The sequence below is a fragment of the Marmota flaviventris genome, chromosome 6, assembly GCF_047511675.1.
Source record: "Marmota flaviventris isolate mMarFla1 chromosome 6, mMarFla1.hap1, whole genome shotgun sequence".
In the NCBI taxonomy this organism is placed as follows: Eukaryota; Metazoa; Chordata; class Mammalia; order Rodentia; family Sciuridae; genus Marmota; species Marmota flaviventris.
The window spans coordinates 121,745,602-121,766,936 of NC_092503.1; the positions used below are offsets into that span (position 1 = coordinate 121,745,602).

Here is a 21,335-nt window from a genome sequence, read left to right on the forward strand (position 1 = left end):
ATATATATATATATATATATATATATATATATATATATATATATATATATATATACATATACATACATACATATATTTTTTTTTGAGAAAGTTGATCTCTATTTCTCTGTAGCATCTAGAGCATTAACTAGTCATGGTCTCCCAGGCTCAGGTAGATAGATATGTGGGGAGGAGACTAGTTTTGGAAGGAAGTAAGTGCCAGGAAGCATTATTTATAGAGTTGTTTTTATTTTAAACTCTGGAGCAGCTTCTATTTTATTTTTTCTATTCAAAACTGAAGGATGGTTTCAATGAACATGTCTTTTCCCCTAAGGGATTTCAAAGAAAGATCATTTTTGCATATCATATATAGAGAGTGAGGGCATGAGACATCAAGAAAATGAAATGGAAATTTTTAGGAGTAGAGGATAAAATTATACCAAGGTATATGAACTTTGTTGACCCAAGAACTGCAATCGAGTTAAGACAGAATGAGGAGAGGAGGCTGTCGAGTTAAGACAGAATAAGGAGAGAAGGTTCTGACTCAACCTGCTCCTTCACTAGATTGAGAAGGGTTTACACAAGGGTAGGGCCTCTCTGCCCCTGGAGACAGCTCAGCTGAGCCATCTCCTCTTGAGACTGGATGTTTCCTTTCTGCTGCTTTGATAACTCCTGGAGAAGAAGAGAAAAATAGACTGAGCATCTGAATGTTCCCTACCCCATGGGGCCAGAGCTTCTGGGGAAAGACCCCCCAATACCTGTTGCTGCCACAAGTTCTGCTTCCACGGCTCTTCCTTCCAGTTCTGGGTGGTGCAGGAACTGGCCTTGTTCAGTGGATGTGGGGAGAACTGGTGGTGGGATTCACTGTGAATTCCGTTAAACGAGATACTGACCCCAACAGTATCCCTCTCTCTCCCATTTCCAAAAGTCTAAACTAAAAACAATAAACTCACCTTTCCTTGAATCAGATTCTGCAAACAGATGTTCACTTTTTGAATTTGGGCTAACTGGGGGCCGCCAGGCTCTGAGTGTAAATCTGTTAGAAAATTCTGAAGGAGGAGTTGGAGGCTGACAACATGCTGTCACTCGTATGTCATCACAGGCCACTCCTTTCCTCATATGGATCCCCTCATCTCGGTATCCTTCCAAGCAGTTGGAAAAATCCAGTACTCTCCATCTCTTTGACAATGCAATCCCCATCCCCCTCAAATAATATAATCCCCCTTTCCCCTGTTCTTTATGGATCTTCCCTATCCATCCCTACCCTATTGGAATAACTGAGGCCACTCCCCCACTCCATGGAGTGATCCAAATCATGTCCCTTTGAATGGAATGCAGACCAACCTCCTCCAGCACTAACAATGAACAGGACCTAACACTTGGTGGCATCCTGTCATTCCAATGTTGCCTCCAATTCATGATCCCTACGCATTAACTCTCCCCTTTCCAGAGTGGTCTCAGACCATGTCCACATACTTCCTGCTCCTTCCTCCCCGTCTCTACCGCACAGGGCAGTCCCTACCTCACCAAGGGCTCCCAGATGCAGCTGCTGTTGCTGTGCCTCCCTCAGATGGTCTTCAAACCAGGCCCGGCCATGTTCCAGCAGCTCCAGGCCCTGCCACAGGGCATCCTGCTCTCTCTCCAGAGCCTGCATCCTCTGCAGCTGGGTCACACAAGAAGCAGAGGCTAACTTGCCCTACAGCAGGGCTGTGGCCATGGCCCATTGCATAACCCCTGGCTGGGTTCACTGGTTACTGAATGTAAGCCCAGACCGTCCACTGAGGACCTAGAGGTCAAGGGGAAAAGACCTTACTTCTGTGGGTCCCTGGAGTTGAGTAGAAATATAAAGGACAGATCTGAGGAAAGGGATCTCTTGTTGGGCTAGTACTTACCCAAAGAAAAAAGCTCTGGGCCCCGGGGTCTTCTCGGCTTGTTCCCAGTGGCAGCAGCAGAACTGTGTAGGGAGCCTGTGCCAGGGGCTGCCCACCAGAACCCTGGCTCCCCATGGCTCTGAGGTGAGGAAGGTGCAGCCACTCCCTCTGCTGTGGCCTGAGCTGGTCCCTCCCCTCAACCCCTCCCTCACACCCATTCTGCCTCTCTGGCCCCTTTCTGTGGTGTCTAAGGCTGAGGTGTTCATAGATAAGGGGGAAAACCATCTCTCTTGGACCCCTCTTTCATTTCTTTATTCTATTTTCACAGGGCCTTTCTTAAGTAGCTTTTTCTCAAGAAGTCTCCTGGGGAAGAATCTGAGGGTCTTCCCATAGCAGTGTCAATGTACTTTTAGTGAGGTAGGGCAGGTTCCTCTGTGGAATTCTGCTTGGTGCTTCATCTCTGTCCTATTCTCCTGTTCTGTTTTGGATTGCCTAAGGAAACAATAACATTATCCAAAATAAACTTTATTCCTAACATGAAACAAAATTTCTATGGAAATTGAGAACTCTGGGTCTAAAGAAGATAAGAAAACCAAAAAGGCATTGCAGCCCCTGGGTCTCAGGTAGTTGGGGAGGGCAGAGGAAGAACTCAGAGGATGGTGGTGGCAGCAGGCAACACTTCCTGACTCATGAAAATGTCCAAGTCCAGGCTGGGATCTTCCAAATCCAGTTTCAGAAACTTGTCCACTAATGTCTGGCAACTGAAGTGGGGGAGAGAATGGTGAGATTTATGGAAGAACAGTTAACTGAGTCCTTGAACAGAGGGAAAAGGCTGTGGCACAAGAAACCCATGACCTTGAAGATTTAGGAGTTTGAGGAAGAAGGAATGAGTCCTTGAAGGGCACAGTACTGAAAGAAGGCTTCCGAGGCTCTGTGAAGGGGAGAGGAGCTGCAGGAGAAGGCATGAAGAGACCAGGCCGAACACTCACTTTTGCATTTGGTTCTCCTTTAACAACTCCTTCACAGGCTTGATAGGTTTTCCACTGCGGATCAAGTCTGAGACCTAGGGACAGGAAGGAAGGTGGAAGGGGTGGGGAAGAGGAAATTAGGATCAGAAATCCTGTGGGCCCAGGAACCCAGGTGTCCAAGAGGAATAGGAACCCAGGTGTCCAAGAGGAAGGGACCCCTGAGGCAGAGGTAGTTGGATGCCTGGATCTCTTCACCTCTTTGCCACGAGCAATGAGTTTTTCAGGAAGCCCTGCCTGGGCAGCCGTGTGGGAGGCATAGCTGGCATTGGCAACTCCTCCGCAAACCTGATAGAAGAAGACAAGGTCGTTCCCATCCTCACAGGTCTCCATGGTCTTAAAGAGAATAGAAGGGGGAAGCACATATCATTAATCCTGGCTTCCTACCCTGAAACCCTTGGCCAGTCCCTGTGGGAACTAATAAGAAGGGGAGTACTGGAGCCCCCACTCTAATGGAAGAGCCAGTCTCACTTCTGGGAAACACTCAAGGGAGCCCATAGGAACTATATTGATTTCCTCACCAAATACTGCACCAGGGGCCCTTGTGGCAACAGCTGTAGTTGAACAAGACTCAGAAAGTTGGTGGCCACAAAGATGTGGGGGCACATGGGTCCAAGCACCAGCCAGTGTCGGAGCACAGCAGCCAAAAGTGCAAGCCCATCCACCTGCAGAGGGAGGTGAGAGGATGTGAAACCCACCTTCCCCTCTGCTTGTGCCCTGGCCTTTCCCTCTCCCATCCTTTCTTTCTTTTCTGCCCACACATCCCTATTCTTTCCCCTCCATTTCCCCTCCTTAGTTCCTCATCAGTTTCTCCCCTCACCGTGTTGGTTCCCTTTCCGAATTCATCAATAAGGACCAGAGATCGCTCAGTGGCATTATTCACTGCTTTCGCCACCTGCTGGACAGGAGGTGGACAAGGAAAGTTTCATTAGCATTTGAAGCCTATTACTTACTAACCCTAGTCAGCCTGTGAAAGAGTTGTTTATATGTATCCACCCTACTGCACTACAAGTTCTGTCATGGTGAAATGCATGTTTAGTTCATCCTTTCATTGTCAAATGACTCACACAAAGCAAAGGTTCAATAAATGTTCATAGTGTTGTTTCTGACCTGGGTGCTCCCTGCCCCAAGTATTAAGGACATGCAACAGAAGGAATGCTTTCCTCAGATCAAATTCCTTCCCCATTATCCCTTTCCCTGATCCCACCTCCCTTTACTCCCTTTGACCTGGTTGAGGTCGATCATGAAGGTGGAGAGGCCAAGGGAGATGGATTCACAGCTATGAATTCGGGTGAAGATGGCATCTACTGCCCCAATTTCAGCCTCCTCTGCTGGTACAAAGCTGCCCACCAGGGCCATGAACGTGATCAAACCTACCTGAATAGGGGAGGAGACAGGATGTGGAGCCTCGTAGTGTGGGCTGAATAAAAAGCAAGGCTCAACTGAAGGCATGAATGATAGATCAAAGAAAGATGGACAAATGTAATAGAAGAAAAAATGTATAGAACACACTGTCCAGAATCAGCAAAGAGGTATGGGGAGTGGGTAGAGGCATACTTAGGAATGGCATGTACCTAGGTAGAGGGGAGTGAAGGAAGGTTAGGCCATGGAAATATCCATTAGAATATAGCTGTTCCTTAGCTAGAAAATGAGAACATGGAAGTAGAAGAGCAGAGAACCTCAGTTAGTTGGCAGGTGGGGGTGAAAAAGATATAGAAGATGCCCAAGGCCCAGGTTGTAGGGCTCCTTCTCACCTGTTTAAGGTATATGCTCTTTCCTGAGGAATTGGGTCCAGTGACGACTTTGACCCTGCCTTTGTCCCCACCACATTCTACAGAATTGGGCACAAAGGTTCGGGCACATAGTTCCATCAGAGGATGTCTGTAGTGGGTGGAGAGGTACCTTACATGGTCCATGGATCCAGACAAATGAACCCTCCAGAAGATGAGGCCTTTGCACACCTTTTATCTATGCCTCCAACCCCCTCTCCTCTCACCTGCCATTATGGATTCGTACCCCATGGAGCTGGGGGGAATAATGGGGCCTTGAGTAGCCATAGTCCCGGGCAGCACTGGCAAGAGCCAGCAGGGCGTCCAGGCGGGAGGCAAGGTCCAATACTCGGGTCAAGACAGCTGCCCTCGCCAGCACCTGGCACTGCAGCTGGTACATCAATAGGGTCTCCTGGTCTGGGAGTGGGTGAGGAAGGGAGCCAGGGGTCACTTCTAGGAGAAAGTGAAGGAGAGAGGCCCACAGGGGGTCCCGAAAGCAGGTATATAAATTCAGTCTGAGACTCCCAGAGACATTCAGAGAGGAATATGTAGAGTCAGAGTGAAAGAGAGGCTAAGAGCAGAAAGAAAAGGGCCTATTGGAAGCATTACGAAACTCCAGCTTCTTGGTTTCCTCACCCCGGATCTCACAGTGCAGGTCCCCAAGCAATGCATCCAGCTCCTTGGTTCGAGCACTGCGATAGTGCAGCTTCTCCTCTGAGAGAAACTGGGTACAAGGGTTAGAGCTGTGAGCTGTGCATCTCTTGGTCCTCCTCTCCTCTCCCACTTTTCTAGCTGTACCTACAGTGTTCTGACTTCTCTCTCCTTCATGTCATAACTGGTAGAGCTCAAAGTAAAACTACAAAGAAGAAGCCGGCACAATGGAGCACATATTGCTACAATCCTAGCAATTTTGGAGGCTGAGGCAGGAGTATTACAAATTTGAAGCCAGCCTGGGGAACTTACTGAGACCCTGTCTCAAACCAGAAAATAAAAAGGGGTAGGGATATAGCTCAATGGTATAGTATCCCTGGGTCCAACCCCCAAACCCCAGTACCAAAAAGAAAGGAAGGCAGGCAAAAACAAAAAACAAAAACACCACTACAGAGGAGAAATCTCATATTGGGCTGTGCTGATGGGGCAAAGCCCTCACCTAGCTGCTGCATTTTACACCTCCTACAGAAGTTAAGGGTCTTACCATGAAATCCAGTCCCTCAATTTCAAAGTCACCAGCCTCTACCATAGAAGGAAGGCGGGGAATAGAAAGAAGGAAGCCAATCTGGGGAAAATAAAGGACACAGAGCAGGAAGTGACCTACTGGACACCTTCTCTGCCTAGAGGAAGCCCCAAAACCCATGAAGGTATACCCCATGCCTCCCTTAGGAGGCTAAAGTCACCAAAAGGCTCATGATCTTCAGACTCCTCCCTCCAAGATTTCTTACCTACCAATATGTCTTTCATAAACCTAATATTTCCTCTAAAAGACCCCTAGAGGCTACAGCCACCCTCCTTCCCTCACCAGAGGGATGTAGATGACACTGCATGATGGAATACGGGAGTCCAGATTCTCCAGCTCCTTCCGAGCAACTTCAGTGAGGAAACTGGGAAGACCCATCAGCCTTCGTTTTTCTAGGAGGGTGGAAGGCATGTAGATATTAAAAGTAAGGTCCCTGGGGCTGGGGTTGTGGCTCAGCGGTAGAGCGCTTGCCTAGCACGCAGGAGGCCCTGGGTTCGATCCTCAGCACCACATAAATATAAGTAAATAAAATAAAGGTATTGTGTCCAACTACAACTAAAAAATAAATATTAAAAAAAAAAAGTAAGGTCTCTGATCTGGCTGCTAGTTGTAGTGACCGTCTGTTGAGAATGATACCCCACTGATGGGCAGGCTTTATTTGGGGGTTAACAGGCCCATTCCCACACCCAACACTCACTCTCATCAATTTCAGGGTCTACATTGGGAAGAACTGTGAAACGATTTTCAGCAAGACTGCCCTCAAAGTCCACCTGTGAAAACAGATAAGGAGCTGTTTCTTATCACCTAGCACCATCTCTGTCCTGCTCTCCTTGGGCCCAATTCCTCCTATAATCCTATCTTAACCCTAACTCTCCAGACACTTTTCCTGATGTTCTGCCGCCTCCTCTGACCGTCCAATTTTTTTTTATTTTTTGTGGTGGTGATGATGGTATTGGAGATTGAGCCCAGAGCCTTGCACACTAAGCTACTTCTCTAGCCACCATTTTTTAAAATTTTATTTTGAGAGAAGGTCTCCCAGGCTGGCCTTGAATTTGTGATCCTTCTGCCTCAGCCTCCCTAAATAGTGGGATTACAGGCCTGTGTCACCACTCCAGGCTCACTATCCATCAGTCACCCAACACAATTCTTCAGTCACCCAACTGACCTCAACATCTCCCAGGCTTCCCCATCTGCCATACTACATTCCCTAGACCCCACTCCTTTTCCATTCTCCAGCCCCATTCCTCTTCCCTCTCTCAATATGCCCTCTTTCCTTCCACTCACCACTTTGCCAATGAGGCTGGCAATGTGATGCAGGTCGTCAGAGAATTCTTGGGCAATGTCCCGAAAAAGCTGAATGGACTGGGGCAGGGAGCGGCAAGCATCCCTTAGTCCCAAGGCACTGTACACGGTCTGAGAAGAAATGCAGCAAGGAAGGTGACCCCCACCCAGGTTGGGCTAAGGGAAGGGGACAGTGACAGACTGAAAAGAACGGAGAACAATAAGAAGCTGAGTGTGGTGTGCACACCTGTAATGCCAAAGGAACAGGAGACTGAGGCAGAAAGATTGCAGGTTGGACACCAGCCTCAGCAACTTAGCAAGGCTGTAAGCAACCTAGTTAGACCCTGTCTCAAAATAAAAAATAAAAAGAGCTGGGGATATGGCTCAGTGATTAAGCACCCTTGGGTTCAATTGTTGGTACCAAAAACAAAGAAACCAAAGACGAAAAGGAAAAAATACAAAGTGAAGATCTTAAAGACAAAAACAAATGGAGAGGAGATGGCAACTATAAAACTGTGCCAGGCACTGTACTAAACACTGAGGCCACACAGACAAAAGATAAATGACCCCTGACCCAAATGAGTTCACATTCTAGGTAGCCAGGTACAAATGGTGCATGCCTGTAACCACAGCTATTTGAGAGGCTGAGGCAGAAGGACTGCAAGTTTGAGGCTAGCCTGGGCAATTTAGGGAGATCCTGTTTCAAAATTTAAAAATACAGGCTGCCAGGGCTGGAGTTGTGGCTCAGTGGTAGAGTGCTCACCTAGCATGTGGGAGGCACTGGATTTGATCCTCAGCACCACATAAAAATAAGTAGTTATAAAAAAAATTCATCTTAAAAAAATATAGGCTGGTATGTAGCCCAGGAGTAGAGCACTTGCTAAGCATGAGCAGCCCTAGCTTCAATTACCAGTACCACAACAATTCTTTTTAGTAACGACACTGAAATACGTATGAATAAAATTAAATAGTGGCTGGAATTCAGAATAATCTAAAAAGGGAAAAGTAGGAAGAGAGATAGATGAAACAACATTGGCAGGAGTGAATGTGTGTTGAAATTGCATAAGATTAATAATATTATTCTCTCTAAATATTTTTTAAATATTTATTTTTTTAGTTATAGTTAGACACAATATCTTTATTTTATTTTTATGTGGTGCTGAGGATTGAACCCAGGGCCTTGAATGTGCTAGGTTAGCGCTCTACCACTGAGCCACAACCTCAGCCCTCTAAATATTTTTTACATTTTCCACAATACATAATTTTTAAAAAGTGATGGGCCAGGCATGGTAGCACATGCCTGTAATCCCAGTGGCTCAGGAGGCTGAGGCAAGAGGATCTTGAGTTCAAAGCCAGCCTCAGCAAAAATGAGATGCTAAGCAACTCAGTGAGACCCTGTCTCTAAATAAAATATAAAATAGGGCTGCGGATGTGACTCAGGGGCCAAGTGCCCCTGAGTTCAATCCCTGATGCCAAAAAAAAGTGATGGAATAAAGTTGGACAAGGTGATTAGAGTTAATTAAAAGAGTCTGGAACATAGGCCAAGAGGCTTAACTTGGACTTCTGGGGTTCAAGAAGGGAAGCCTTGCCAGGCACAATGACACACACCTGTAATCCAATGGCTCAAGAGGCTGAAGCAGGAGGATCTTGATTATAAAGCCAGCCTCAGCAAAGCAAGATGCTAAGCAACTCATGAGAACTTGTCTCTAAATACGAAAAAGGGCTGGGGTTGTGACTCAGGGGTCAAGTGCCCTTAGTTCAATCCCTGGTACCCACCCTGCCTTACCAAAAAAGGGAAACCTTACCTTGTACAGAACCTGCCAGTCACTGACCTTGGTGTGGGACAACTTCATGTGTTTCAGAATCAGCTACAGTCAGACAAAGGGAAAATCACCATTTTCTCTCTCCCACCTGAATGCCCCTCAAGAAGCTAATGTCCTTCCCCACTTCCCAGCCCTGAACCCTGGGCTCACAGGCACATTCTTGATGTGACTCATAAGCCGATGCAACATCTGAGCCATGTCCAGATTCTGGGGCAGCAAAAAAAACTGAATGACATCCAAACGGGAATTGAGTTCTCCCAGGTCCTGAGTTGGGCGTGTGAACCAGAGCCTGGAAAGGAGGGTTTGGGAGGGAAGACTAGAAATTACATCTGTTTCATTACGGTCTTGATCACAATTTGTCAAAATATGTTTGGAAATCCCTGGGGATTGTGTCAATGTGTACGGGTGACATGCTATGGAAACGTACTGGCAAGTGCAATGTCCTATCTATGCGGGTGTGTTTATGTATATCAACTGACAACTGCAAGATGTATGAGTGTGTCTGTACATCATGGTTTGATGGATAAGACCATGTGTCATTCCATGTGGATATGTGATGGAGCTTGTCAATATTTTAGAGGGAGAGCAGTGTGCTGAGGCATTTGTGTGCCAACACTGTAGTTCTCTCTGTGACTAAGGAGAGGGTGAGTCAGTACGAGTTTGCATGTCTGTATTTAGCTGTGAAAGTATCTTTGGGTAATAGCACAGACATTTGTCTTTTCTTGTTTTTCCTGTGAAAATATGTAACTGTCCCATGTGGAATGATAAGCCTGCAATTCATAATAATGGACATCTCTACAAAGAAGAGAGGATTGATGGGGAGAGGAACATTTAAGAGGCTTTAAGAATAAGTTTTATTCTTATTTTCTCTCTTTTATTTCCAGTGCTGGGGACTGAATCCAGGGTCTTGCACCCATTAGGCAAATGCTCTACCACTAAGCTACAGAGGCAATCCAAGAGTGTCTTAAATTGGCTGGTGGAAATACAGAGGTTTATATTATTATTTGCATTTTTGCTTATTAGAAGTATATCCTAATAAGTAAAAATAGTACATAGAAATAAATGTTTCCTCTGTTTACTGAATTCTGGGAATCCCTATCTCCCTATGGCTATGAAGAGAAAGGACTAGAGCCCATGGATTCATTTCTACATTAGAGCAAACCATTAAGAATTTTATCTAAAAGCCACCATGCAGAGACATTGGAGCCTGCTGATACGTATTTCACATTACAGTCTATAACTGATTACCCTGGGTCAGAACAGCTCAAATTAGAATGAAACAGAAAACCCAATTGGATTCAAGGGTGGATTTTAGGCACTTCCACTCTGATCTACAGTGGACTTCAACCACAGCAGTTGAATACCCACTCCATCCTCTGTGGAGAGGACATGAGCCTCACTGAGCAGACTCTCTTATATAACATGTAGATATCTCTAACTCGTCTTCTACTGTGCCACGGAGACCTTAGCCAAGCCAATTCCCTAATTTTACACCTGAGGAATAGAGGCCCTTAATGGGTAAGTAAGTTGTCCAAGGTCATTCTGATAATGAGAAGTACATCTGAGTCTCAAACTCAGGTCTCCAGACTGACAGAACAGTGCTCTTTAGAGCACAATGTGACATTCAGTTACCTTCTCAGCACCCTGTTCAGGTTTAATTCATCACTCAGGCTGATTCCATAACCTGTGTATCCCCTCTGGGAAATCTGCACTCCTTCCCCATCTTTAATCCTGTTCTCTTCTCCACTGGGAATTTCTTCCATCCCTGGTTGAGATTAGAGATCTACACTTGAAGCACTGGAGATGGGTAATTAAACTACTCCACCAATTACTTGGCGATGACCTCAGGGATTATTCTAAATTAAACTTCAGAAGGTATACATTGCAGCAGGGAGAGGCAATGTATACACCTGTAGGCTAGGAAAGGTTTCTACTCTTGAGTTTTTAGAGATGATTTGACAGGTATGTTTGATTTGTGTGTCATTTTCATTCACTCAGTGCTACTACCAACAAGGCCATGTGTTAGGCACTGAGGTAACAGGAATGACCACTAGATAAAAGTTCACAGCTATGGAGGCAAGCAGGCTCACTAACTGCTAATTCTAACTTTATATGTCAGTGCAACTGAAAAACAAGCACCGTGTAATCACATGGAAGGTACATGTTTATTTATTTACAGGTACTTATGAAAGCTTTACCAACAAGGTTTGCCTCTTTAAGAGGATATAAGATTTTGACAAAGGGAGAATAGATGAAAGATTTTCCCAAATGAAAAGCATAAACACAAGCATGATGTGTTTCCATAATAGCAAGTATCCCTAAATAACTAAAATGCACAGTGGATCCAGTAGGAAAGGACTTAGAAGTTTGGGAAGGTAAGTGCAAATTAAAATTGGGTTGAATGGAAGACAGCCTGAACATCATACTGCAGCATCACACTGCTAATTTCTCTTTTTTGTTGTTGTTGTTGTAATTGGATAAAATACCTTTATTTTATTTATTTATTTTTATATGGTGCTGAGGATCAAACTCAGCATCTTGCAATGTGCTAGGCAAGCGCTCTACCACTGAGCCACAACCCCAGCCTCATACTGCTAATCTTAAAAAAAAAAAAAAAAAAATTGCTGTAGTTACAGATGAAAAGCATACTTTCATTTTATGTGGTGCTGAGGATTGAACCCAGTGCCTCACACGTGTTAGCAAGTGCTCTGCTACTGAGCTACAGCCCCAGCCCATACTGCTAATCTGTAATGCCAGGCAAGAGGGCAAATACCTGTCATCCCAGCGGCTTGTGAGGCTGAGGCAGGAGGACTGTGAGTTCAAAGCCAGCCTCAGCAAAAGTAAGACACTAAGCAACTCAGTGGGGACCCTTCCTCTAAATAAAATACAAAATAGGGCTGGGGATGTGGCTCATTGGTCGAGTGCAAAAAAAGCTCATCTTCATCCTGAAGGTAATATTATGGACAGCTTCCTGTTATTTTGTTTCTACTTCAAAGTTTAAAAGAAAGTAGAATGACACAATCAGACCTCTGTGTTGGTATGTCAAGTATTTTAGAATGAAGAATTGGAAAAAGAAGAGATAAGAGGCAGAGAGACCAATCTGGAGGTAAATGCAAAGTTCCAGGTAAGAAATTATTATAGCTACAATTGGAGCAGTGGAAAGACCAAGAAAGGATGGCTAAGAGAGACATTTCAGGATAGAATCAATAGACATTAGTGAATAATTGAATATGGGGGTGAGGGAGAGAAGCATCTATCCGAGGTCCATAGTTTGAGAAGCTGTACTGCCAGCAATGCCATTAACCAGAAAAGGCTGCAAGAACAGCAGTTTTTGTGGACACTAGTTTTGGATGTCCTGAGTTTGAGGTGCTTGAGGAAACTATGGATGGCATTAGTATATAATTAGCATTACACATGTGGAGTTCACAATTAGGGACATAAATTTAGGAATCATCACAGAATAACTCAAGTTTTGATTTTTTTTCTTTTTTTGTGGTGCCAGGAACGAAACCCAAGGCCTCACACATGCTAGACAAGTGCTCTCTCATTGACTCATTCTCAGCCCTTGAAGTATGTTTGTTTTTTTACGGGGGAGTGGTACCAGGGATTGAATTCAGGGGTACTCAGCCACTGAGTCACTTCCCCAGCCCTATTTTGTATTTTATTTAGAGACCAAGTCTCACTGAGTTGCTTAGCACCTTGCTGTTGCTGAGGCTGGCTTTGAACTCTCGATCCTCTTGTCTCAGCCTCCTGAACTACTGGTATTACAGGCGTGTGCCACCGTGCCCAGCTTGAAATGTTTTTTTTATTTTTTTTTTAATTTTTTAGTTATAGACAGTTACAATACCTTTATTTTATTTATTTGTTTTAAAATTTTTATTTAAAATTTTTTTTATGTGGTGCTGAGGCTCAAACCCAGTGCCTCACACATGCAAGGCAGACACTCTACCAACTGAGCTACAACCACAGCCCTTGAAATATGTTTTTTATAATTAAAGATATTACCAGTGTTACATGAGTGTTTTGTGACTTTTGTAATGTTTCTGCTGCTTGTATACGTGCATGTCTGTATATCATCAACGGGTGTATCTTTTCTGAAAACAAAAAATGAGGGTAATACTAGCTACTACATGGGATTATTGTAAGAATTAATTACATGCATTTAGCCAGAGTTCAGAACAGGGTAGTTGTTTTATTATTACTGGTAGATGGAGTGGTATGTGTGAGTCTGTAGACTGCTATTAATAGGACTCAGTATGTAGTATGTACATGAGACCCATGCGTTAGTGTATAGCATGTGTCTGTCAGATCCACTCACCTGAGTAGTTTCTCTCCCCACTTACAGCGGCATCTGTTGAGGATTCCTGTGGGGAGTATGGGCAGGGAGTGAGCTTGTTACAAGGTAGGCTGGCCTGGGGACCCAGACATAGGATTCATTCCATGGAGACTGGGGAAGGGAAGGACACTTATGGCAAAGCTCAGCCAGAAAAATACAGGAAGCAGGCATAACGTAACATTCACAAAGAGCCCAACACACATATGTAACAATTAGACACAACTCATTGAGAGATGCAGATACTTGGGGCCACATTTGTAATATACCTTACATCCAAAAGGCTGTAAAGACTATTAATCAAACACAGGCACTTATGGAAGTTACACAACTCAATAGTTTGAGAAGCTGTCCTGCAAGCATAGGCCCCGTACATAGGCCCTCCCAAAATTCTTAGCAGGTATCCAGCTATATAAACATTCACACAGACCAGGGGAATGAACATAGTACTGGTAAAATCACAACTATATGCAAATACTATACAGTTAGAGTACAGAGAGATGCTTAACCTCAGAGCAGGTACAAAGATGATAATAAAGCTGAACTAGCTTAGAAGAGACAGCTGGCAATGGGAGTAAAGTGGGAAAGAGGGGATAGGACACACTTTAGTCAACAGCTTTTATCACAGGTTTTTGTAGTGTGGGGTTAGGGATGGGACACACCTACCAAAAAGGCTAAGCCCCTCCTTCAGTCCACTGGCCACTTTGTATACTGAGGGGTGAGCCTCACTCTTAAAAATCTGTAGAACACTATCAGAGAGAAATGAAAGATTTGGGGGTTACATGATTTTTGAAGACAGAGAAAACAGAATGGGGACTAGAAACATCCTTCTAAAATCAAGTCTTGATGTAAGGTTTATCTCTCACTCTTCTATGCTTTAGTTTCTCCATTCAGAAAAGAAAAGTGGCAGGCCAGGGGTATAATTCAGTGGTACAGCACTTGCCTAGCACATGCCAGGCCCTGGGTTTGATCTTTAGCACCCCCAACAAAAAAAAAAAAGACACAAAAACAAAGTGATACCTTTGTGCTTTTCTTCCTTTTTTCCCTTCACCCCCGCCCCTTTCCTTTCCTTCAGGGAAAGATATCTTAATAGCCCCAGGATTAGGGAAATTAGAACCTCATTAGGATTATTAGAGCATTAACCTTAATCCTTCTATCCCCTAGAGATGGCAGCCTGCCTCCACCTCCTCACCTGTAAGTGTCTTGATCTATGCTCACAAGATGGGTCCTGAGGACAGAAAGCAAACAGAAGGGAAGGCGACTGGGGTATAAAAGGTCTGAGTTCATTACAACCTACACCCATTTGGCTCTCCTCTCTGAATAGTGTCCTGATCCTCTCAGAGCTCCATAGCCCCTCGGGTTCTCCTGTTCAAATGCACTTCACTAACTGGGTCACTGTCCCCTACCCCTGGCTTACTTTTTAAGCCTCCAAATCCCACTTTACTTTGATTGAGGTTAAGCCAAATCACCTACAACACAAATTTCTTAAAGCCCAGGATGGGGATGCTGACATTATAGTCTTCCAGTTCAACTCCAATTCTTCTTCGACCCAGGAATTTGAGCAGTCCTCCAAGTGCCCGGACCTGGGAGGGAATCAGCAGTGGAGTTGGGGGACATAATAACGTCCTGGAAGCTGGTCAACACTAGGGAAAACTATTATTTTCCACAGATAGGCCAGTATAATACAGAACCCAACCCCAGGACCCAACATACCGTGAGAAGGCAGTCAAAGGGAATAATGGAGGAGAGGAAAAGGATTTTTTCAGTGGCAGTCATGGACTCCGGGACAAAGGAGTAGTTTCCAGAAAGGAGACGTTGTTTGCTTATCTCCAGACCTATTTTGGGGCAGTAGGGGAGGGAAAGATTTCATAGCTAAATTTTTCACCCCACTTTTTTTTTTTTTTGATAGGAGGGATTAAACCAAGGGGCACTTTACCACTGAGCCATATGCCCAGCCCTTTTTACTTTTTATTTTGAGACAGGGTCTTACTAAGTTGCTTAGAGCCTCTCTAAATTGCTGAGGCTGGCCTTGAACTTATGATCCTCATGCCTCAGCATCCCAAATTGCTGGGATTACAGGCATGTGTTATTATGCCCAGCTTTTTTCACCCCATTTTAAGAATAAGACAATAGAAGCAATAAAGATGATGTGACTTGCCCAAGCTCACATAGGTAATTAATGGAAAGCTGAAGCAAGAACCAAAATTTTAGCCGGGCATGGTAGTGCACACCTGTAATCTCAGCAACTAGGGAGGCTGAGGCAGGAAGATCTCAAGTTCAAAGCCAGCCTCAGCAATTTAGTGAGGCCCTAAGCAACTCAGTGAGACCATGTCTCCAAATAAAATACCAAAAAAGGGCTGGGGATGTGGCTCAGTGATTAAGCACCCTGGAAATCAATCCCTGGTACCAAAAAAAAAAAAAAGAGCCAGGTGTGGTGGTGCACACCCGTAATCCTAGCAACTAGGAAAACTGAGGCAGAAGAATTGAGAGTTCAAAGCTAGCCTCAGCAACTCAGTGAGGCCATAAGTAACTCAATGAGACCCTGTCTCTAAATAAAATACAAAAAAAGGGCTGGGGATGTGGCTCAGTGGTTAAGCACTACTGAATTCATTCCCTAAAAAGAAAAAGAAAAAAAATATTTTCAGATTCTTAGTCTAATACTCCTTTTATTACATATATAAAGCAAATATGTTTGAGAGCACAACCTGAGAAAGATTAATGACTTAGGAGAGAAAGCTATCTATCTGGAATTGGAGATTTGGTTTAAAAGATAATGCTGAGTACTGGGACTGCGGCTCATTGGTAGCACACTTGCCCGGCATGTATGAGACACTGGGTTCGATTCTCAGCACCATATAAAAATAAATAAAGGTCTATCAACAACTAAAAAAAAAAAAAAGATGATTATATTGATAGAGGAATTAATGTTACTGCCTTAACATCAAATTAGAATAGAACAGAACATTCTCTGTCTATTTTGTAAACCTGGGAATGTTACGGAAATGTCTTATGAATCATCAGAGCCACTGAGTGCCTTTTAACTTTTTTTTTTTAAGCAATAAATCACTCTTGTAAGCAGTACATCTGAGGGGAGGTCTCTGATGATAGGGTGGAATTAGGAGAAAGGAAAGCAGAAGGAAAGGTGACTGGGATATAAAATGTCTGAGTTCATTCCAACCTCCACCCACTTGGCTCACCAATCTCAATACTGTCTCAATCATCCCCTTAGAGCTCCATAGCCCTGACACTGGGATGGGTTATTGGCAAAGCAAAAGAAGGAGATACCAAAATCCACACTTGGCAAAAGTATGATTTCAGGTCTCTTTGGCTCTCTGTGCTCCTGGGAGGCTGTGGGGGAGGCAAAGACAAAGCCATCATTCTGTACATTTTAGTTCTTTTACCTCTGTCCCACTCTCTCTAGCCCAATTCTAGCTTCCTGCAACATTACATATCTTAATCCTTTACTATTATCCCATTTCCCAACCCACTCCTTACCAAGCTTCCCTAGAAAACGAGTCATATTCTCATCCTGTTTGGCACTGGTAACAACAGACCGGGGATTGATTTCATCCACAACTTAGAAAGAGAACAAAGAATAAATGAGATTAAGGATCTTTATCCTTTGACTAAAAGGGAAACTGTAGCTCTCTTCTTGCCCCTTGTTCCCTCTCAAGAATTTATTTATTTTTTCCCTCTAAAAGGAGGAGGTGCTCCACATATCAGGAATAGAGGTAAAAGGAATGAGATTTAGAAAGATAGTGACCATCAGGATGGTGGGAGGCAAGAGAGATGCCCTGGAAATTGTCAATAGACTATAAATCCCTAGAAGACAAAAAAAAAAAAATAATTGATTTGACCAGGACTATCTGCAGTTCTTGATACATTATAAACAATTAATAAATATTTTAAAAATAATGGAAATGGATTCCTAAAACCAACAGAAGGGGCCTCTGGTTGTCAACTAGGAAACTGATTTTCAGGTAAGTACATATGAGTGAAACATATTTCCAATCCCAGAGAGAAGAGGGATTCATTGATCTGCCCCCACCTCTTTGAAGAAGCTTGAGGCTCTCATGGTCTGGGGCATCTGGCATGAAGTGAACAATGGAGTCGCTAGTGTCATAGTAGGCAATGCCCAGGTATCCTGAATTCCATAACACACACAGATGGATCTGTCCCACAAGGAAGAAAGAAAATCAATATGTGAACCACTGTAAGTTGTAGGGTTTTGCCATCAGGGATTGAACAGAGGCAATCCACTACTGAGCTACATCTCAGCCCCCTTTAATTCGAGACAGGGTCTTGAAAAATTACCCAGGCTGGCCTCAAAATGAATTTGCAATCCTCCTGCTTTAGCCTCCCCAATCGCTGGGATTACAGGCAAACTGCATCCATCAAGCCTGTTAATAATTTTATCAAATCTCTTGGGATAGACAGCATCCCATTGGAACCAGAGGCTCATGAAGGGGACTTGCTCAGTCCTCCCAACCCCTTTTATTCTATTTATTTATTTATTTTTATCAACTCCCGGTTGGCTCTCTAGAACACCTCGGCTGGTCCTTCCTCCTCCTCATCTTCCTCTTCGTTGGCTTCCGCGGGGCCCGGTGCTGGGACCAAGTTGGGGAACCTGGCCGAGGCCGCCCCAGGTCCCAGTCCCTGAGGCGTCCTGCCTGGGGTTGCTTGGAAGGTCATGGGCTTGGAACTCTGCGGATATAGGAAAGTGAGGGCGGTTCAGAAGCGCCATTCTAGCTATGGTGGTGCGTGGAAAGACAAACCCACTGGGGACATAGGGGCGTAAAAAGTTGGGTTGCAAGATATGGGGGCATTCTGAGGGCGACTGATCATCTATTTCACTAAAGAACAGACTAGGAAACTCCACGCGCCCCACCCTCATTTCTGTCACAAGGAGATTGTACTTTGGAAGGAGAAGGGTTGAGGGCCCTGTGGGGCGAATTGTACACGTCTAACTTCTGCTTCTGCCAACCACGCCCAATGATCACAGCCTATTGCTCTTAAGTCTCCAACCCACCACCTGCACCAACTCGCGACATTTTCCCGCGTTTTCCGTCACCTCAGTCGCTACACGCGAGAAACAGCCCCAACCACCACCACCAACAGCAAGCCTGCAGGAAGGGCTCGTCGGCGCGTGGGTGGGATGCGCGCGCACTCGCACCACCCCCGTAGCGGCTTATTGGTCGGAGGATCCTGGACCGCCCAGAGATCCAACCAGGCGTGAAGGTGGAGTAGGCCGCAGGCGCAGAAGAATCTGGGTGTTCATTGGACTATTCGCATTTGAGGCGGTGCTAGAACGTTCAAACTTCCCGCCCTCTATCGTTGCTTAGCAGCGGGCCTCTGACCCGAACAGTTTCTGGGTTTTGATTGACGCGGGGTGGAGTCCCAGAGCCTGGATGGGGTCTGGGGAGTTGGGCAGGGGTTTCGGAAGGAGGCTGACTTTAAAGGGCCAGAGGCACTTTTTTTTTTTTTTTTTTTCCCTTGGAGAGTGGAGAAAAGTAACATTAAACCTTTGCCAACAGCAACTAAGTTAATATTTGTACCCTCTGAGTTAATATTTATAAAGAATTTGGAACAGTGCCTGGCAAATAAAGTAAGAGCTATATAAGTGTTTTAAATAAACAAGTGGAAATAAGAAGTGGGACTCCTATCTCAACCCTATTTTTGCCTGTTTCCTGGGTCCAGAGTATGACCATCCCCACAAGGGCACTACAGGGCTAATTTATTATCCCCACCCACATTGAATTATTCAAATTATACCAAATTCTGAAAGCAGTAGAACAAATAAGAACACTTACACACTTATTGGGTTATTGCCATACTCCTACATACACACATACATACTCCTAAGGACAGAGGGTGGCATTAATTCATTCAGCATTTATCTTTGTTAATTATTATTATTATTATCAGTAGTAGTACTATGGATTGAACCCAGGGGTGCTATACCACTGAGCTATATCCATAGCCCCCACTTTTTTAAAATAATTTTTTTGGTTGTAGATGGACACAATACCTTTATTTTATTTGTTTATTTTTATGTGGTGCTGAGGATCGAACCCAGGTCCTTACATGTGCTAGGCAAGTACTCTACCACTGAGCCACAACCCCAGCCCATAGTCCTTTTTTAAAAATCTTTATTTTGAGACAGTGTCCTCACTGAGTTGCTTAGGGCCTCATTAAATTGCTGAGGCTGGCCTCGAACTTGTGATCCTCATGCCTCAGCTTCCTAATCTGCTGGGATTACAGGCATGTGCCACCACATCCAGCTCAGCATCTATTTATTTAGTGCCTACTCTGTGACAGGTGATGGACTCTAAGTAGTAAACATAATGAAGTCCTTACTCTATGAAGTTTATTTTTTAGGGTGTTTGGTGGGAAGGGAGAGGGAGGAGGTTGTGAGGCAGAAACAAAGAAACAAACAAATATGTACTTTTTAAAACTCCATCTTTCTTTCCAGTGTGGAGACACATGCCTGTAATTGTAGCAAGTCAGGAGGCTGAGGTAGGAGAATGGCAAGTTTAGGCCAGCCTCTGAAATTTAGCAAGACCCTGTCTTTAAAAAAGTAAAAAATAAAGGCTGGGAGTGTAGCTCAGTGGTAGAGAGCCCCTGGGATCAAATCCCCAGTATAGCAAAAGAAAAAAAAAAAATCAGTTTTGTTTCTCTCTCTCTCTCTCTTTTTTTTTTTTTTTTTTTGGTGTGTGTGTGTGTGTGCGCGCGCGCACAAAGACTTGAACCCAGGGCTTTGTCCACACTAAGCAAGCTCTCTATCACTAAATTACATCTCCCAATCTCTCAGCTTTGTTCTCAGTACCCTGGAATGGGAAGATCCCACCCAAGAGGCAAGAAAAGATGATGGGGGTGAGATGACTTAAGTGTGCTGACCAGTGATTGGAAGACCCTCTCCAGAGAAGAGAAGGTAGGGAAACACAGCTAAGGGCTGAGTTAATGGTTACCTTGGCAAATTGTTGAACAATGGAGCTATGGAAACCTGGAGAAGGCTGGTGACAACTCTGGGGAGTGGCAGAGAGGGACACACCTTCCAGGGTGTGAAGAGATTAGAGACTGGTTTACCAAGCCACAGAGGGGAAGGGAGCAAAAGAGAAGCCTAGAGAAGGGAAGGAGAGACCGTGAAAGAGGAGAAAAGCAGGGGCAAGATAAGATGAGTTGAGATGGAATGGGAGGAAAACTTCTCTGATGCAGGACTTAAGGGAGCAGCCCCAACTTCAAATCCCTGAGGCACTGTTGGTGGTTACAGGAGAAAAAGCAGGGGCAAGATAAGATGAGTTGAGATGGAATGGGAGGAAAACTTCTCTGATGCAGGACTTAAGGGAGCAGCCCCAACTTCAAATCCCTGAGGCACTGTTGGTGGTTACAGGAGAGGGCAGCGTTACCTATCACCTGGGGAGTTAAGCAAGATACCTTATAGGTAGCCAAAGTCAATACTGATGATCAAGGCAGCCGTAGCTATAAAGCTGTAGGAGAAAGAAGAAGCAAGGGAGGGGCTGTCAGACCTGTTTGAGCCTATAGCTGGCCCCATTTACTTAAGCTTCTCCCAGAAAGATCTTTGTGGGACACTCATCAGTGAAAGCAGGAGAGGACCCTAGGAAATAAGGCTTTTTCTTTGATAACCTTCCAGATCCCATCAATAGGAAGGGGTCCTGTGTGCGGATTTTGAGGGTCACCAAGAAGGGGATATTCTCTCTCTCTCTCTCTCATACACACACACACACACACACACACCATTTATGGAATCATTCTGCATCCTCATAGGATGTTGTAATTCAAGTGAGCAAACATCTAATATGCTGCATCTTTCTGGGGTGGAGAGAGATGAGCCTTCCCTCAGGGAGAAGAAACCCACAGAAGAAGAAGCACAAGAGGAAACCACTAACTGCTGGTTTCCAGTGGCATATCATATCACTCCACCCCACTCCTTCCCCAATCTCTACCTTTAAGGTCCAAAACCCTGTTTTGCTTCCATGTCTTTGCAGTCTACCATGTTTTC

The 21,335-nt window shown here is 44.6% G+C and overlaps 2 protein-coding genes and 1 non-coding gene across 6 annotated transcripts; 1 reads left to right on the forward strand and 2 right to left on the reverse strand.

Moving 5' to 3' along the window:
• Positions 1–74: 74 nt before the first annotated feature.
• Sapcd1 (suppressor APC domain containing 1) lies at positions 75–2,135 on the reverse strand. The gene is made up of 5 exons (XM_027921920.3): positions 1,872–2,135; positions 1,502–1,642; positions 933–1,028; positions 738–827; positions 75–651 (listed from the first exon to the last, which is right to left on the reverse strand). The coding sequence occupies exons 1-5, from the start codon at positions 2,133–2,135 to the stop codon at positions 556–558; spliced, it is 687 nt and encodes a 228-aa protein (XP_027777721.1). The 3' UTR covers positions 75–555.
• A 214-nt stretch (positions 2,136–2,349) lies between these two features.
• Msh5 (mutS homolog 5) lies at positions 2,350–18,511 on the reverse strand. 4 transcript variants are annotated; one of them, XM_071613518.1, is made up of 25 exons: positions 18,387–18,503; positions 17,864–18,019; positions 17,364–17,487; positions 16,811–16,891; positions 16,601–16,663; positions 15,029–15,150; positions 14,789–14,898; positions 14,508–14,543; positions 13,982–14,064; positions 13,301–13,346; positions 9,133–9,271; positions 8,965–9,027; positions 7,163–7,291; positions 6,576–6,648; positions 6,161–6,270; positions 5,840–5,920; positions 5,281–5,368; positions 4,872–5,061; positions 4,630–4,756; positions 4,103–4,252; positions 3,696–3,770; positions 3,397–3,540; positions 3,074–3,211; positions 2,840–2,913; positions 2,406–2,611 (listed from the first exon to the last, which is right to left on the reverse strand). In XM_071613518.1, the coding sequence occupies exons 2-25, from the start codon at positions 18,005–18,007 to the stop codon at positions 2,500–2,502; spliced, it is 2,502 nt and encodes an 833-aa protein (XP_071469619.1). In that variant the 5' UTR covers positions 18,008–18,019; positions 18,387–18,503; the 3' UTR covers positions 2,406–2,499. The 4 variants fall into 4 exon arrangements, with proteins under 4 accessions (XP_071469617.1, XP_071469616.1, XP_071469619.1 ...); XM_071613517.1 differs by having other exon boundaries at positions 3,696–3,773; XM_071613516.1 differs by having other exon boundaries at positions 2,350–2,611; positions 2,840–3,211; positions 3,696–3,773; positions 18,348–18,511.
• On the forward strand, positions 6,319–6,391 carry Trnaa-agc (transfer RNA alanine (anticodon AGC)). The gene has a single exon. It is a non-coding gene; the product is annotated as a tRNA-Ala (tRNA).
• Positions 18,512–21,335: the final 2,824 nt, after the last annotated feature.